This window comes from Corvus hawaiiensis, chromosome 17, assembly GCF_020740725.1.
Source record: "Corvus hawaiiensis isolate bCorHaw1 chromosome 17, bCorHaw1.pri.cur, whole genome shotgun sequence".
NCBI lineage: Eukaryota > Metazoa > Chordata > Aves > Passeriformes > Corvidae > Corvus > Corvus hawaiiensis.
In genome coordinates, this window is record NC_063229.1 from 2644932 (window position 1) to 2660297 (window position 15366).

Below are 15366 nucleotides of genomic sequence, written 5' to 3' on the forward strand. Positions count from 1 at the left end.
CCATTGACTGCTCTCTGATGGCCAAGGCCAAACACCTTTCTATTAACAGCAAACTTGCCCTTCTCACCCCTCGTTCCAGGTCCAGGTATTTGAAATCTGAACGTGGGTTTGGACACGAGGAATTGCCCAGACCATGCAATGTCCATAGAGCCAGTGTGGACATTGAGAACTACAGCTTGTAGGGCACAAAACTCCAGCATGGAGCAAAACCAGCAGCCTCAGCACTAACTGGCTTTGACATGACTATGACATCTTTTCCTCCTTATTCAGAAGAATGCAATTTGACAAGTTCAACTGCAAAGAGGTGCTCCTTAGAACTATTAACACAAGGGCCAAACATAGCTAGGAAATGGCCCTTCATGGCATCTGCCGTTCTCACCAGCACATCCTTCCTTTCCTTCTCCAGGCTCTCCAGTTTCCTCTGCAGAGGTGCCACCTCCTGATGAAGAGTCACAGCCTCTTCCTTCAGGGCAATGGCCTCTTTCTCCAGGGCAGTTTCTCGAGAGGTCTTCTGGTGTTCTGCCCTCCACATCGCTGCAGCAGGAAGGAGAAGGAGAATGAGAACAGCAAAGCAAAGGCAAACTGATGTGCATCCTGCAGGGACAACAGCACATTCTTCTCGGCCTGCCTGTGTTTGCCAGCCCCTAAGGCCACAAGGGCTTCCAAAGCTGACAGAAATGAAGGAGAAAAAAGCAGGAATCAAAGGGGCAAGGTTCAGAGGAATAGGAAAGTGTCTTTGCTCTTGGGCTTGTGCAGAGTGAGCAATCCAAGAGAGACAAAGGAGCGGGGATGCCTGTGCAGCCCTGCTCCAGAGAGGCCAATAGCCTGGAGGCTCTGGCAGGGCCTGGAGTTGGGGGGAATCGAGCTGAGGCATCCAGCTACAGCTCCTCAGCACAGACACAGCACCTGAAAGGCACCACCTGTGCACGGGATCAGCCATAGCACAGCCAGATGGCACTGCCAGCCACGGCATCTTTCTCGAGAAAACGCTTTCACTGGCACTGGATGGATAAATCTCCTGCTGGTTGTTCTTCCCCTCTGCCATCTCTGGGCACTTTTGCTCTGCACGGGATCAGAGATCCCTGCTGGCGAGACAGGATGGGGCAGTGGGTGCGAGAGGAGAAGCTCTACCTTGCTCACTTTCCTCCAACTCCTGCTGCAGCTCCTGGTTGCGAGCCTTCAGATGGTCTCTCTGAGCCTGCACCTCCCTCAGCTCCAGCTCCAAAGCCGTACACCGCGTGGCCATGGCCTCTGCTCTTTCCTCAGAGCTCTGGAGCCTCACACGCAGCTCAGACACCTCAGTTTCCAGCTCCTGCTTCTCCTGAGCAGGCTGGAGAGCCGCCTTCTCGATCACTGCTTCCAGCTCGGCCTGGATCTGGAAGATGGATGCACAGAGCCTCAGGGACAGTGCTGCTCCTGAGGCAGCAGAGCAGGCAGTAGAGCAAGCAAGGAAGGAGAAATGACTTCAGGCAAAAAAACATGCCCAAAACAGAAGGCACAGGGCCAAGGATTCCAACGGAAACAAATGTCCTGAAAACAGGGAAAGGGAGCCAATGCGCATCCTTGAGGCTGCAGCTCTGAACACCGGCTGAACTGGCTGCGGTGGAAGTGCCCTCCCCAGCCTGCCATAGCCACGTCTGTGTGCCCACATTGCTCGGTGCCCAGCACAGGCACCAACTCCATCTGGGACAACACTGCTAACAGAGGGATGGAGAAGCTCCAAAGGAGTCTGCTGCTGCTTCTCCTCCCACATTTCCTGCTGGGACCCGGGAGAGAACGGGGGAAAACATCGGCAGCAGACACCAGATCCAGCCTTGGCCTGTGGGTGCAGCAGCACCCCGGGGCAGAACACGGCAGCAGTGGATGCTGCTGGGAGGGGAAAGCAGTTGGGGCCTCCAAGCCAAAGGTGATGATGTGTGTCCCTGGAGAAGAGGATGGAGAAGAGGATGTCAGGGCACAGATTACCTGGGTGTTGAGCTCCAGCAGTTGTCTTCTAAGCTCAGAACACAGCTGCTCGGTCTCCTGAAGCACAGAATGCAGATGACACACCTGATTGTTCAGTGCCTGGTTCTTTTCTTCCAGTGTTCTGAGGCACAGGTTCTTTTCCTCCAGAGACAGAATCAGCCTAAAAGGGAAGCATGCAACTCATTACTACACGGTATCACATTTTAGGAACTCTTAGGACTCGCACCACCTCGGGGAAAACTGCTCTGTCTGATGAGGTTTGTCTAAACAACGTGGCTGTTTGTTTGTTCCCCCTGCAGTCACAGCCCAGCATGTGCCCACTCTGCTTTTATTCATGAAAGAATGGGGAGTTCCTGCCTACATGTCCTACCTTCTTCTTGAGATGGGAATGTGAATGCAGACCTAACAAAGTCTTGCAATGAAGAGATTAGGGGAGAGGAAGAGTTTTCTTCTGACTACCCAAACCTTTTCCAAGGGGGAAAGGTTTGGTCAACATGGAAGAGACATTTCCTTGCCCCATCTTGTATGTCCAGGTAGGAGGAGCAGCACCCTACAGCCAGCGGATCTCGGGGAAGTTCCCTAAGATTTACCAGCACCCATCCTACTTCCAGCTGGAGAAACAAAGGCCAATAGCAGAAGTGGCAACAGAGCCTTGGAGCACAACCTGATGGAAGATGCAGCAACCTGCAGGCAAGCAAGAGTGCCCTGCCTTTTCTTTGTCTTCTTCTTGGAAGAAGAATCCTGCGGCACTGAAGACCGGCAGGACTTGGTCAGCTGGAGGAGCCCCGCCAACCTTGGTCTTGTTTCTTGCATTCTTTGCACAGTCAGTATTGCCTGTGACTCTGGAGGGTGGCAGGGACCCTGCTTGAGCCCCTCCAGGCACCTGGGGGCATTTTCTGAGGAACGATGCAACAGAGACATTCTTGGTTCTTGGGTGCCTTTGAGGGGAATCTGGCCTAGGTCAGCAATCAGGGCCTTGAGATGGTTCTGCCAAGCAAAGGCATCAGGATGCCAGGCTGATCCAGATGCCAAAGGCTTCAAGTTACAGGACCCAAGGCGGAGCTGCTGGATGTGTCCAGCTCCTTACACTGCAGCTTGGGCAGTGTTAGCACACCCACCTCACAACAGAACACACCCCCAGAGGGAAAGAGCTACTCCAAAAGCCTTTGTCCTCAGAAAAACCCTAACTAAAGGCTTGAAAGAAAAGAAAATGAAACACAACATCCAGACAACGAGACGCGTCTGCACGGAGAGTTCAGGACTCTGCCACGTAGGAGATGCTGCCAGAGCCCCTGGCAGGTGCAAAGATGGCAAAGAGGGAATCCATTCCCACAAGGCAGAGTCCCACAGGCTTTCATTTACCTGGCTTTTTCCTTCTCCAGGGCGTCCAAGGAAGCCCGAAATCCTGAATTTTGGCATGCCACTTCTTCCCATTGACTCCCTTCCAGCTCCAAGTTCTTCAGGTGCACTTGCAGCTCCTTGTTCTGATGTTCTGCCTCCTCCAGCATCTTCTGGAGGTGCTCAACCTCCAACAGCTTCTGCCTTGACTGCTCCTGGGCCCAGCTCACATCTTGCTGGGCTCTCTGAACAATCGTTGCCTGGGACTCTCTGGAGGCTGCCAGCTGAGATGTCAACTCTCCCACCTCCAGTGAAACAGAACAAAGCAGTCAGAGGCTACAGCCACAGCCTGTCACTGCCAGCCACAGCAGAGGCTGTGAGAAAAGGCAAAGGCCAACTTTCCATTTCTCCCTGTCCTCAGAGCACCCGATTCACAATGCATACACACAACTTGTTTCAATCTCTACGTGGCCCACCAAGGGCACCTGAAAAAGCACCTCCCACACCAAGGCTAGCAAGAAGAGGCCAGCAGGAATCCATGCTGATGGTTGCTGGCCAACAGCCCAGAGGACTAGCCCAGCTGTCCAGGGCAGCAGCTGAGATTCAGCAGAGCACTGAGGGTCCTGCAGAGCAGCTGCCAAGGAGCCCAGAGCACGAGGCAGCCCCAGGGACCACCCCAGCAGCTGCTGCTCTGCCATGGAAAAGCAAGAAGGGCACAGACCCCCTGCTGGATGCTGCAGTGCCACTGCTGTTTCACTCACCTGCTTTTGTAGAGCCTCCCTCTCCACAAGGAGGAGATTCATTTCCTCTTTGATGCCTCGTAGTTCTTCCTTGTGCCTCTTCTGCGCTGCCTGGATTTCCCTCCGAGCTTCCTGCAGCTCAGCTTGCAGCTTTGCCTTGATGGTCTGGCAACAAAATGCAGAGCAACTTCCTGGGACCTGCCCTCAGGCTCAGCTTTTCCCACTTGCTGTCTCAAAATCCCATTCCTTCAGCGACTTCTTTTGGCTTCTCTACCCAGCTCTGCTTCCATTGCAAGCCTTCCTTCCCGGGCCTGAGCTCTGGAGCTTGCCAGGCTCTCTGCTGCCAGGGCCTGAAGCAGCCCTTGCCTCCTCACTCCCAGCACCTGCCTTTTGTGCCCCTGCCACTGCCCTGCACTCTGTTCCCTGCCTGCTCAGACTTACCTGCCCCTTCTCTTGCTGCTCTTTCACCTCCTGCCTGAGCTGCTGCACCTGCTGGCAGGCTCGGCTTAGCTGTCCCCGAGTTTGGAGCAGTGTCTCTGATAAAGAATTCATCTTCTGCTTTTCCAGCAGGACCTGCACAGAAGGAAAGAGCAGAGGGCTTGACACTTGCCCTGCAAACTCTGTGTGGCAAGAGGCAAAGACTGATGGGCTCACGCGCTCTCAGAGCACTCGGCTGCTGCTCCCCTGGGCCACTGTCTGCCCTGGGGGGGACACAGCTTCCCACGAAGTGACTTAGAACACAGCCCAGGAGACATCTCTGGGTTGCTGTTCAGAAATACTCCAGGCGAGTCTTTAAAAAGATTTTTCTCTTGTCAGCGTTCCTGCTGTGCCCTCCCTGTGCCCACAAAAGAAAAGTCCTACAAACTCCGTTTGGCTATGGACACCGACCAGTACACACCAAAAGAGGACCCGTAAGAGAACAGTGCAGATCCTCCGAGGTAAGTCTTGGAAAAACAGAGCACAAGAGCAGCACAAAAATCCCAACGGAAAGCTGATGTTTCTGCCTGGCTTCCTAGGAGAGGGCTCATTCCTGGGCCCAAAGATAGCCCTGTTCACCTTTCACCTCCCCAAATTCAATGTAGAAGACATGGAGGGCATGCTCCACACAGCCCCATAGCCTGCCATCTCCCACAGCTCCAGCCTTGCAAAAAATCACACCAATTCTCCTTGCACAATCCCGTACCAACAAAATGTCTCTCAAGATCTATTCCGGTGCTGGACATTTTCAGGATTGTTGAGGAAAGCAATTTTGCTTGCTGAAGCAAGTGAAAATTCACAGCATTTCTCCTTCTCGGACAAAACCCACAGCAAAGTGTCCCCTCCTCCAGTGTGCAAAGCAGCTCTCTGCAACGAGGGCATGCCTGGCAGGGAAACGGCTCTTGTGGTGAGCAGTCCTTTAGTGACTGATGGCATTCTGGCTGATGTGGCCAAAGCAGACTCTATTTGTGCAGCAGTTCACACCAACAATACCATTTACATGTCTTACACAAAGAAGGTGTCTCATGGCCCTTGCTGGTATTCAAGCCTGAAGACTGCACTGTGGTTTTGAGCTTTTGTCTTCAAAAGCAAAACCTCTGCTGTGTCTTTGCCAAACCTACCACGTACTCCAGAAGTGAGACTGTCTGACAGAGACCATCAGAAACAAACCCTTCTCTCACAGCTCTCCTGTAACACCCAATCCAAACCTCCCCTGGCACACTTGGGGCCGTTTCCTCTTGTCCTGTCCCTTGTTCCCTGGGAGCACAGACCAACCCTCACCTGGCTGCACCTTCCTGTCACAGGGATTTGGAGAGAGCGAGAAGGTGCCCCCTGAGCCTCCTTTTCTCCAGGCTCAGCGCCCCTCAGCTCCCTCAGCCGCTCCTTGTCACACCTGTGCTCCAGACCCTTCCCCAGCTCCGTTCCCTGTTTTAGAGGCTCTGGGGCTGCCCAAAGTAACAAATTTTGCAGAAGCATGTAACCCTTTGCTGATGAACATGCATATGCCTGGCTAATAAATGCGTGTGCCATCTTGAGCCAGGTGTGCACAGCAGTGTCCCTCTCTTCTCCTGCCAGAAACAGCATCTGGCCTGATCTGACTGGCACAACTGCCACTCTCACAGGTGCTGCCTAGGAATAAGGTGTCCAGAGCCACGGTAACATCACGCCCCTCTTGCTCCAGCAGCTCCCTCTGAAGCTGCAATTCCTCCAGTGCCTGCCTGTTGACTTCCAGCTCCCTCTGCAGTGATGGGTCTTCTCCCTCGAGTGCACCAAGTCCTCCACTGTACAAGAAGGGGCAAGACAAGTTTTCAATGGAAAACCAGCCTCATTTCCAAAACCAACCTCCATCCTGTCCTGCTGCACCGCCTCTTCCGCCTGGGCTGACGCTTCCTTCAGCTGCTTGTTGTTCTTCTGGCGCAGACTCAAGGCTCCTGCTGCCGGGATTCCAGTGCATTGCTGCAGCTTTTCCTTGGACTTCTCAAGGTTTTCACAGTCACTGCAGAGACAAGGCTCAGTCAGAAGAAGGAAGAGGCCTGAAGAGCCATCGATCCCATTTTCAGTCCTCCACGATGGAGCTGGGGGCAGTGGGCTAAGGAAGACCTTGCTCTTTCCCTCCCAAGGAAATCCTCCAGAGGCAAAGGGAAAGGAAGGCAGGATTTTGTCTTCCTTCAGGGAGAAGCAGTGGCTGGACAGGGGCATCCAAAGAACAGAATTCAGGGAAGCAGCACAGTGAGAGGAAGGAGTATTCGACTCCAACATCGCTGTGCATCTCCCAGGCAGCCTTGGGAGTCACAGTAGAGCATGAAAAGCCCTGACAGGACGATGCTCGAGAGCCACACTGAGGCCTACACATGGGAGGGCAGGTGAGTTCTTCGCCCAGAACACCTCTGAACGCCCAGACCTGGACGCAGATTGCCTCTGGAACGCAGGAGGAGGAGGAAGAAACACTCACCTTCTGATTTCTTCCATCAGAGAGTCTATTTGCTCCTGGTGGCTTCGGAGCCTCTTGCATTGCTCCTCCATTTGCTCAAAACCTCGCTGCAAGCGCCCACAACTCTCTGTGGCTTCCCAAACCAATTTAAAGGGATGCTGTGCATCAGTGGATGTCAGAGTTGAGAGGCTGTTCCTGGAGGCTGCATGCTGGGAACGGTCAGTGCCGGTGATGGAACTGGCCATGCTGCCACTGCCGTCTAACAGCACCTGAAAGCCCACATCCAGCTGTTAGTCAGGTACTCTGTTCCTATTCCAAAGTACCACTGAGATGCCTCTTCTGATTCCACAAGAACCAGTGTCCATTCGTGGAGGACCAGTTTCCAATCCGAGCCAGCTCAGCGCAGTTTACTCACCTCAGGGGCTCTGGAGAAACGTCCCTGGTGAGAAAGGCCTCGAGCTCCCTGGAAGAGCACAGGGAAGAGCACACTCAGACTGCATGGCTGCCCCTGAGGCAGTCGCCTCTAAATGCTTCCCAGCCTGGAATTCCAGCTCAGCTCCTTCCTCCCCTCCTTGGGAATATTTTCAGCCCAGTAGGTTGACAGCAGCACAAACAAACATGCTGGAAGGTGTCTCATCACTTCTTAGAGCACCACAAGGGGAATTGCCCAGAGCCCCATCCAACCTGGTCTTGAACACTGCCAGGGATCCAGGGGCAGCCACAGCTTCTCTGGGCAACCTGTGCCAGGGCCTCAGCAGCCTCACAGGGAAGAATTCCCTCCCAATATCCCATTAAACCCTGTCCTGTCCCTGCAGGCCCCTGGCTTAAGTCTCTCTCCAGCTCTCTTCCAGCCCCTTCATGCATTGGAAGGTCACCCTGGAACCTTCTCCAGGCTGGACAACCCCAACTCTTGCATCCTTTTCCCTTGGCAAAGGTGCTCCAGCCCTTGGAGCATCTTCTTGTCATCCTCATGGCCTCCTCTGCCCCACCAGGGATCATCTTGGAGATGTCTGGGAGAAACCCATTCTTGTCTCCGGGAAGCGCTCAGGCTGCGCTGTGAATTGGGCTGAGGGGAAGGCAATGAAAGCTGCTCCCTTGTTTGTGCCCACACCCTCCAGTGGGACAAGGACGGAGGAGGAGATGTGGGTGTGCTCTGGGATGGCCAGGAGCCCCCCCATTCCCTCCCAGGCCTGTCCCCATGGCCAGCACCAAAGCTGCTGCCAGCTCCGGGACAGCCAACTGTTAATCCCTTGCTATTCCCAAAGGGAACTGTTCCCAGGGCACAGCCCAGGCCCACCCAGGCCCCTGCTGGGCTTGGCACAAAGAGGGCAGCAGCTCTCTCACTCACCCGCCGGGTCTCCATCTGCCCCTTGGCACGAGCAGTGACCAAATGTCAGTGTCCAAAGGCTGTTGGCCTTTGCAGGGTCTAAACCCCAGTGTCCAAAGGCTTTTGGCCTTTGCAGGGTCTAAACCCCAGTGTCCAAAGGCTTTTGGCCCTTGCAGGGTCTAAACCCCAATGTTCAAAGGTTGTTTGACTTCGCAGGGTCAAACCCCAATCTCCAAAGGCCGTTGGCCTTTGCAGGGTCAAACCCCAATATCCAAGGGTCGTTGGCCTTTGCTGGGTCAAGAGCACAAGATCAAAGTGCTGTTGGCCGTTGCAAGGTCAAAGCCCCAATGTTCAGGAGCTGTTGACAGTTGCCAGGCTGCACACCCCAACATTCCATGGGCTGTTGATGGTTGCCACACTCCAAAGCCCAGCATTCCTTGGGCTGTTGATGGTTGCCAGCCTCCAAAGCCCAGCATTCCATGGGCTGTTGATGGTTGCCTGGCTCCAAACCCCAACATTCCATGGGCTGTTGATGGTTGCCACGCTCCAAAGCCCAACATTCCATGGGCTGTTGATGGTTGCCACGCTCCAAAGCCCAACATTGCAGGGGCTGTTGATGGTTGCCACGGTGCAAACCCCACCATTCCAGGGGCTGTTGGAGAGGCCCTCCCCTGGCTCTCCACCCATCCCAGCTCACTGCTGCCCCGGCACCTGCACCATCACCCCCACATCCCCACAGCCCAGCTGGGCAGCTGGGCAGGGACCTGCCTCGTAACATGAGTTCAAAGTTGCTGGCCCAGACAGCATCAGTTTTAAGGCTCAGCATTCCTGAGACCCGCATGCTCTTTAGGGATGCGCTTAGTTCCTGAGTCACAGGAATTCGTCTGTCTCCCCTGACAAAGGGGAGGTGTAAGAAAAAGCCTAAAAAGGTTCTTGGTGCTTACAAATATTCATGGAAAGTAAAGCTTTGCATCTAGAACAGCCACATGAGGAGGAAAAATGATGTTTCAGGGTCTTTTCAAATTCCTACAGAGAAACGCCAAGAGTTGCAGTGTTTAAGGCTCATAAAAGAGATTAAGAATCCCAAGACAGACACAAGTGCATTTTTTTCTCTGCTCTCTGTTGGGCAATACATCACTAGGTCTTCTAGGCAGAAGAAAAGTCTTGCTGCTTATTTCAAAGATTCCTCGTGTCTTGGGGTGACCTTATGATGTGTATCCCATATCGCTGCCTATGCCCAGAAATTAATTTCTATGCCTCTAAACTGAGCACAACTTTTTCAAAGCAGTTTGCAGCTTGTTCAAGGTCACACACAGATAGCGTTTTTTTTCCAGCTGCAGCAGGGGAGGGCGGAGGCACCCGGCTTGCGGCTTCCCGGTCAGCTTTTGGCCAGTTGCTCAGCTGCTTTTTCTCCAGAGAGAGAGTTGAATTTTTTTTCCTTCCCTGGAATTTCGGACTTTCTCCCTTTTCCACTGGACTGCTACAATATTAGAACACATCAGGAGGACTTTCCACCGAGCGCAGAGGGCCTGGCCCTGGGCCAAGCCCCAGCTCCGAGGAGACCAACAGGAGGACTCTAACAGTTTCCCAGGTTTTTTCTCCACAGTGAGAAATTTTATTATTTAGCATTATTTTCCTTTTCCCGTGTGTTTGTTAAAGAAATAGTTTTATCTCCTTCACTCTCCTTCGAGGAAAATTTATTTTTTTCCGAACCTGGTGGGGGAGGGGTGGTTGTGCCTTCTCTCCGAGGATATATTTCTAAATTTGGCCAAACCGGAATACCTCGCTAGGAACAGACCTTCCAGAACCAAATGCTTGGAAAAGCTTTGGTAGATATTTTTCTCCCTCATCTTTGAGAACATTCGTCTGTGTCCTAGGGAGGATTTTTGTGCCCCAGTTGACAGGAATTGGTTTCTGGCAGGGTACAAATGGTCTGGGGAAGAGAAGAGCGGCACCTGCCTTCTCCAGGGCCTGTCTCTCCAGAGACTGACGGCCCAGGGATGTCACTGCCAAGTTAAGCTTCAGAGACCGATGCAGCTTCGAGTCTCTGCTTCCAGAACAGCAGCTTTGGGCTCCTTGAGCACAGCTGCAAAGGATCAGGACAGCTCCCGTGAAGGTCTGAGCTCCTGGCTGGTCCTTGCACACCTCTCAGTGTAGTTCTGCCAGTGCTGTTGGTCTCGGGCCAGCTGTGACTGCAGCAAGGACACCTGAAAGAGGCAGAAAGCCCAGCTCAGTCAAGCCCACGCGGGCAGGAGCATCCGCAGCCCCACGGTACCGGCTGTGGGGGCAGACACAGCCTCCAGCTCCAGCCCTCACCAACACTCTGCCCCTGGGGAAGGGGAAAGGAACAGGTTCCCACACTGCCCCTGAACGGAGCTCAGATGATCAACAAGTCCAGTTCACGGCTGGCAAACCCTTCCCTCATACAACCCTCAGCCACCACAGGTCTGGGAGAGAGAGTTCCGACAGGATTTAGGAACCCAGCTCTGATTCCCAAAGCATGCATTCGGGCCACTGACCCCTTTCTCCACGGGCTGTGCCTCAGCACGAGGGCTGCAGCTCCCCTGAGCTACTGGAGGACTCTCCTACTTGAGCTGCTGGACAGCCAGCCCCGGCATGAGGGGAATTTGGTGCTTGTGTTATAGATGGTTGGCTTTGCGGGCTGGTTACCTATATATCGATAATTAGTTGATGAATTCTTAAATAAAGTGCCTAATTAATGTACAATGAATTTAAATAGTTATAAGCTAATGAGTTAAGCGCACGGGTGTACAGGAAGCAATGCATGGGTATAACCATTAGAGGCAGGTACAACAGGAACCTGATGGACTTTATAGAAGGAACCTTCTAGAACCATTACCCCATGAGACGATATCAGTACCCAAGACCCTGACTGGAAAACGAGCCGACCAATGGAATGGATCCAATTAGAAATGATTGCTCAAGGATGCACCATGTTAAAAGGCAATCAGAACACCGGAAAGTGGCCAGTCAGTGAGATTGGAAGCGCACCAGTCCTGGAGGTGACAGAGACTATAAAAACTGACCAAGTGCTCGGTACCAGGTTCTCTGGTGGAAACTTGTGGTCCAAGGGAGTACCCGATGTGTCACATTGTTCATTTTTCTGGCTTGTCGTGTAGGGCCTGAGTTTATCTTGGGTCCTCGTTCTCAGTTGTTAATTAATAAACAAGTTAGCCTGCCAAAAGGTTTCCCTCCTCATTTATAACATTTGGGGTTTTTTGGTGCTTTCTTGAGGCATTTTAGCACCCAAAGCCCCTTTCACACCACCCCGTTTTTTAATTATATGCTAAGTATGGCTTTAACTTCTTTATATTTATTCATATTTATTATGCTTCCACTTAATCTCACTTAATCCCGAGGGATTCTTAAAGGGGTTTTGGGGTTTTTTCTTGGTTTTGCCACATTTTAGTGCACAGTCTGCCTTTTCAACCCTCCATTCTTTAAATGTAACAAATATTGCCTTAAATTTTTCATACTTACACAAATTTATTCCATTTTTGTCAGTTTTGTTGAAGTTTTGAAGAGGTTTTGAGGCTTTGTTGGGTCATTTCCGGTACCCGCCCAGCCAATGCCGGAATGGAGTCTGGCTGAGGCGGGAACAGCTCTCGCCCCGCCCCCTGTCCCACCCAGCCAATGACTGAGGGGAGTTCGGCTGAGGCGGGAACAGCTCTCGCCCCGCCCCCTGTCCCACCCAGCCAATGACTGAGGGGAGTTCGGCTGAGGCGGGAACAGCTCTCGCCCCGCCCCCTGTCCCACCCAGCCAATGACTGAGGGGAGATCGGCTGAGGCAGGAACAGCTCTCGCCCCGCCCCCTGTCCCACCCAGCCAATGACTGAGGGCGCTTTTCCCCGCCCGCCGGTTGGGCGGGAGCCGCTCCCCACTTGTCAATCAATGAGGGGGGTCCGGCTGAGGCTGGCACTTCCCCCTCTCCCCCTCCCCGGCCAATCACTCCCGCCCCTCCCTGCCTCGCTGCCACTGGCCCCTTGTGACTCTGAATTTTCCCCACCTGCCCCAGTCTGGACTGGTTTATACTGGTTTATACTCCCCCTCCCCAGGCAGAGGAGCTCCTGCGCCCCCCACCCCCCAGTGGGTAAAATTCACGTCACGAGAAGTTCGTGTCCACAAAGGAGACAGAGGAGTCCTGTAAAATTCCCTTGATTTGGAGAAAGGGAGAGAGTCCGTCAGGCATGTGTTCAAGGGGGTCTCTCCCAATTAGATGGAGCAAGTAGCCTTCTTTTCTCCTCATTTCCCAGCTGCATTTTCTCTTCCTTCCCTTTCCCTGTTGGCTGAGGCACTTGGAAGGTACTTGGGACTTCCCGATCCGCCTATCCGTGTCCCCCCTTAGTATGTGTCCCCTGTAAAACACACGATCCACGATCATTACAATTAGCTAAATCAATTGATCTCTTTTAGTAAGCTTTACTAATTGGCACGGACTGCTGCTCAGCCAAAGTCATGCTAAAGTCCTGAACTTTGGGAAGAAGAACAAAGACTTTATAGGATTATGAATATTAATATCTTTGTCTAGGGTGGATTAAAAGCTAATTAGAGCCCCCCAAACTCCCATCTCACCTCCCACAGACTCCCAGAATGTCTCCAGAGCCCCCCCAAACCCCCCTGTTAGTCCCTAGAAATGCCCAAGGGACCCCCCCTGTTGGAAAACCAACCAGTTTAAAAACACTTTTTTTATATAACTTTAGCCAGGTTTATTCACCTTTGCCCCGCGGAAGGGAACTAAAGCTTCTTTCCAGGGCATTGTTTCTCTAGGTGAGGCCTGAGATGGGCTTAGCATTTCAACACACTGGGAGTGTTGGGGAAGATGAAACAGGAAAGCCTTATAAATATGATTGCCTGACAAAAGATTTTGGGAATATGAAAACTACAGGCGACATCGAAATGAAAGCCACTTTTGAAATACCAAGTCTTAGTTACTGAACAACTGGAAAACAATGGTATGGCCGACTGAAGGTAATCCCCTCTTGATTGAACAATACCCTCTGCTTGCAGGCAGGTCCAAGGGTCAGAGCAGACCCTACTAGCTCAGCAGAAGGGGTCCAAAGAGTAGTTTTTAGAAGTTAAGATGTAACACTCTATGGTAATATAAGAACTCTTATAGGCTGTATGTAAATGCTATAGGATTTGTATCTTGTATTAGATTGGTTAGTGACAATTAGAATATTCAGTACAGAAGATGATTTATTGTATTGTAACCAGGACTTCACCATTCCATTCTATTCTCATCACTTCTTCTTCACTCTCATTCCTCTCGCTCTCTCTCTCTCTCCTTACTTACTCGCTTGCTCTCTTGGGCCTGCTCAGAGCTGCCAGCTGCAGCTCTAAGCAGTGCCCCTATACCCACGCCCTTTGCAATAAACCGCATGTTCCAAGATCAGACTATAGAGATCCCCCGTTGCCGTCCGTCACCGTCCGTCTACGCCCTGTCCAGACTGAACCCCAAAGCTTCCTATAGTCTGACGCCCAACGTGATTGCCGAACCCACACCCAGAACCTACAGTCTGGCGCACATCATGATTGAAGGCCCGGTTCAGCTTTTTCCATCTGTGGGAGACTTCTCCGTGGACGGTAACTAAAAGACCAGTTATAGCCACCTAGAACGTGTCGTGAGCACGGCATACCGTTGCTGCGCATCGTAAAAGCCGGAGCTCTATAATTCTGCTGAGGCAGCCCTCGAGCACGGGGATTACCTGGAGCTCTTGGAGGGAATTGCCTGGCAGTCCTCGAGCACAGGCGGCCACTGCTGCGCAGCGGCTCCCTGGAGCTCTTTGAGGAAGTTTGCCGTGGCACCCCTGGAGCACGGACACGCTGCTAAGCAGTGCCGACCGGAGCTCTAAGGAGGGACCCTGCCGCGCGCCCCGAGCACAGGCGAGTAGTGCTCAGCACCGCCCGCGCTGGAGCTCTCAGTGCGGACCCACCCGTGAGGTCCTGAGCACGGAAAGCCGTTGCCACGCGACGCCTAAAACCGGAGCTCTGAGAAAGGACCCAAAAGCAGCGTCCTGAGTGCCGAGTGGAGTGCCTGGCCAGCCCCCCACGACGGACCTCTGACTAAGGACACTGCTCCTGCGACATCATCTAAGTGAGTATCATACTGGTCTAATAATGGGACAAACTCACTCTTCCCATGACAGAGATCTCTATAAGCAACTTAAGCATTTACTTATAAGCTCTGGTTCAAGACAATTACCTAAACAGGAGCTAAAAAACCTCTTAGAATGGACTCTGATTAATTTCCCAAATGCTGACCGTTCAGCAGTCTACACCGGAGACTTTTGGGACTCAGTGGGAATCAAATTATTTAATGCCATATCACGCTGGGACAAGAGTACCGCAGAACTCATCCCGGCTTGTGCAGCGTTAATGGAACTATTCGCCGCGCCCCCCCCACCGCCGCGCAGCTCCGCCCCGCCCCCTCGCCCGCCGCCGCCTCAATCGGCCGTGCCGGAGTCACGGAGCCAGTGCCCCGTGGCCCCTCCGCCTCCTCGCCCGCCGCCACCGAGATCGGCCGTGCCACTCCCGAGCTCTGCCGTGCCACTCCCGAGCTCTGCCGTGCCATCACCGCCCCCGCCGGGCCCCATCCCCGCGCCGCAGCCGCCCCCGCCGGGGTCCCCCAACACCGTGCAGCCGTATCCCTCCACCGCGCAGCCGTATCCCTCCGTGCAGCGCAGCGTCGCCTCAGAAGCCGCGAGCAGGGGGGGAACGGAGGGAAATGATGCAGCTCCAGTGGCAGGGGAGACGGAGAGCCCCTCTGCCGGAGCTGATGTTTTAAATCTAACACAAGTAAACTCTGAAAAGCAGCCAGATTTGTTTGCAATGAGCCCCAGAGTCCCGCCAGCGAGCGGCGGGGATCTTGCAACCCAGAAAGAGAAAACGAGTTCTGAGAGTTTGTCAGCGCTACCTTCTGAATCAAAAAAATCCTCCAAAGTGCTCAGATTATTCTCAATTAACAGATTGCCATGAAATAAGACCCCAAATCTATAAAGATGAAAGTCTTAGTCTATTAACTAAGCCTGTGATAGCTAGCCAACAGCCTGACAGTCCTAAAATGTGGG

At 53.1% G+C, this 15366-nt stretch overlaps 1 protein-coding gene across 1 annotated transcript in view; it reads right to left on the reverse strand.

The window, feature by feature from the left end:
• Positions 1–3262: 3262 nt before the first annotated feature.
• Positions 3263–15366, reverse strand: part of LOC125334966 (centrosome-associated protein CEP250-like) — a 41502-nt gene continuing 29398 nt past the window's right edge. The window contains exons 11-13 of the mRNA XM_048322205.1: positions 4485–4616; positions 4065–4208; positions 3263–3608 (exon numbers count right to left, since the gene is read on the reverse strand). Coding sequence (XP_048178162.1) covers positions 3324–3608; positions 4065–4208; positions 4485–4616 — 561 coding nt within the window. The 3' untranslated portion in view covers positions 3263–3323. The remainder of the gene's footprint in view (positions 3609–4064; positions 4209–4484; positions 4617–15366) is intronic.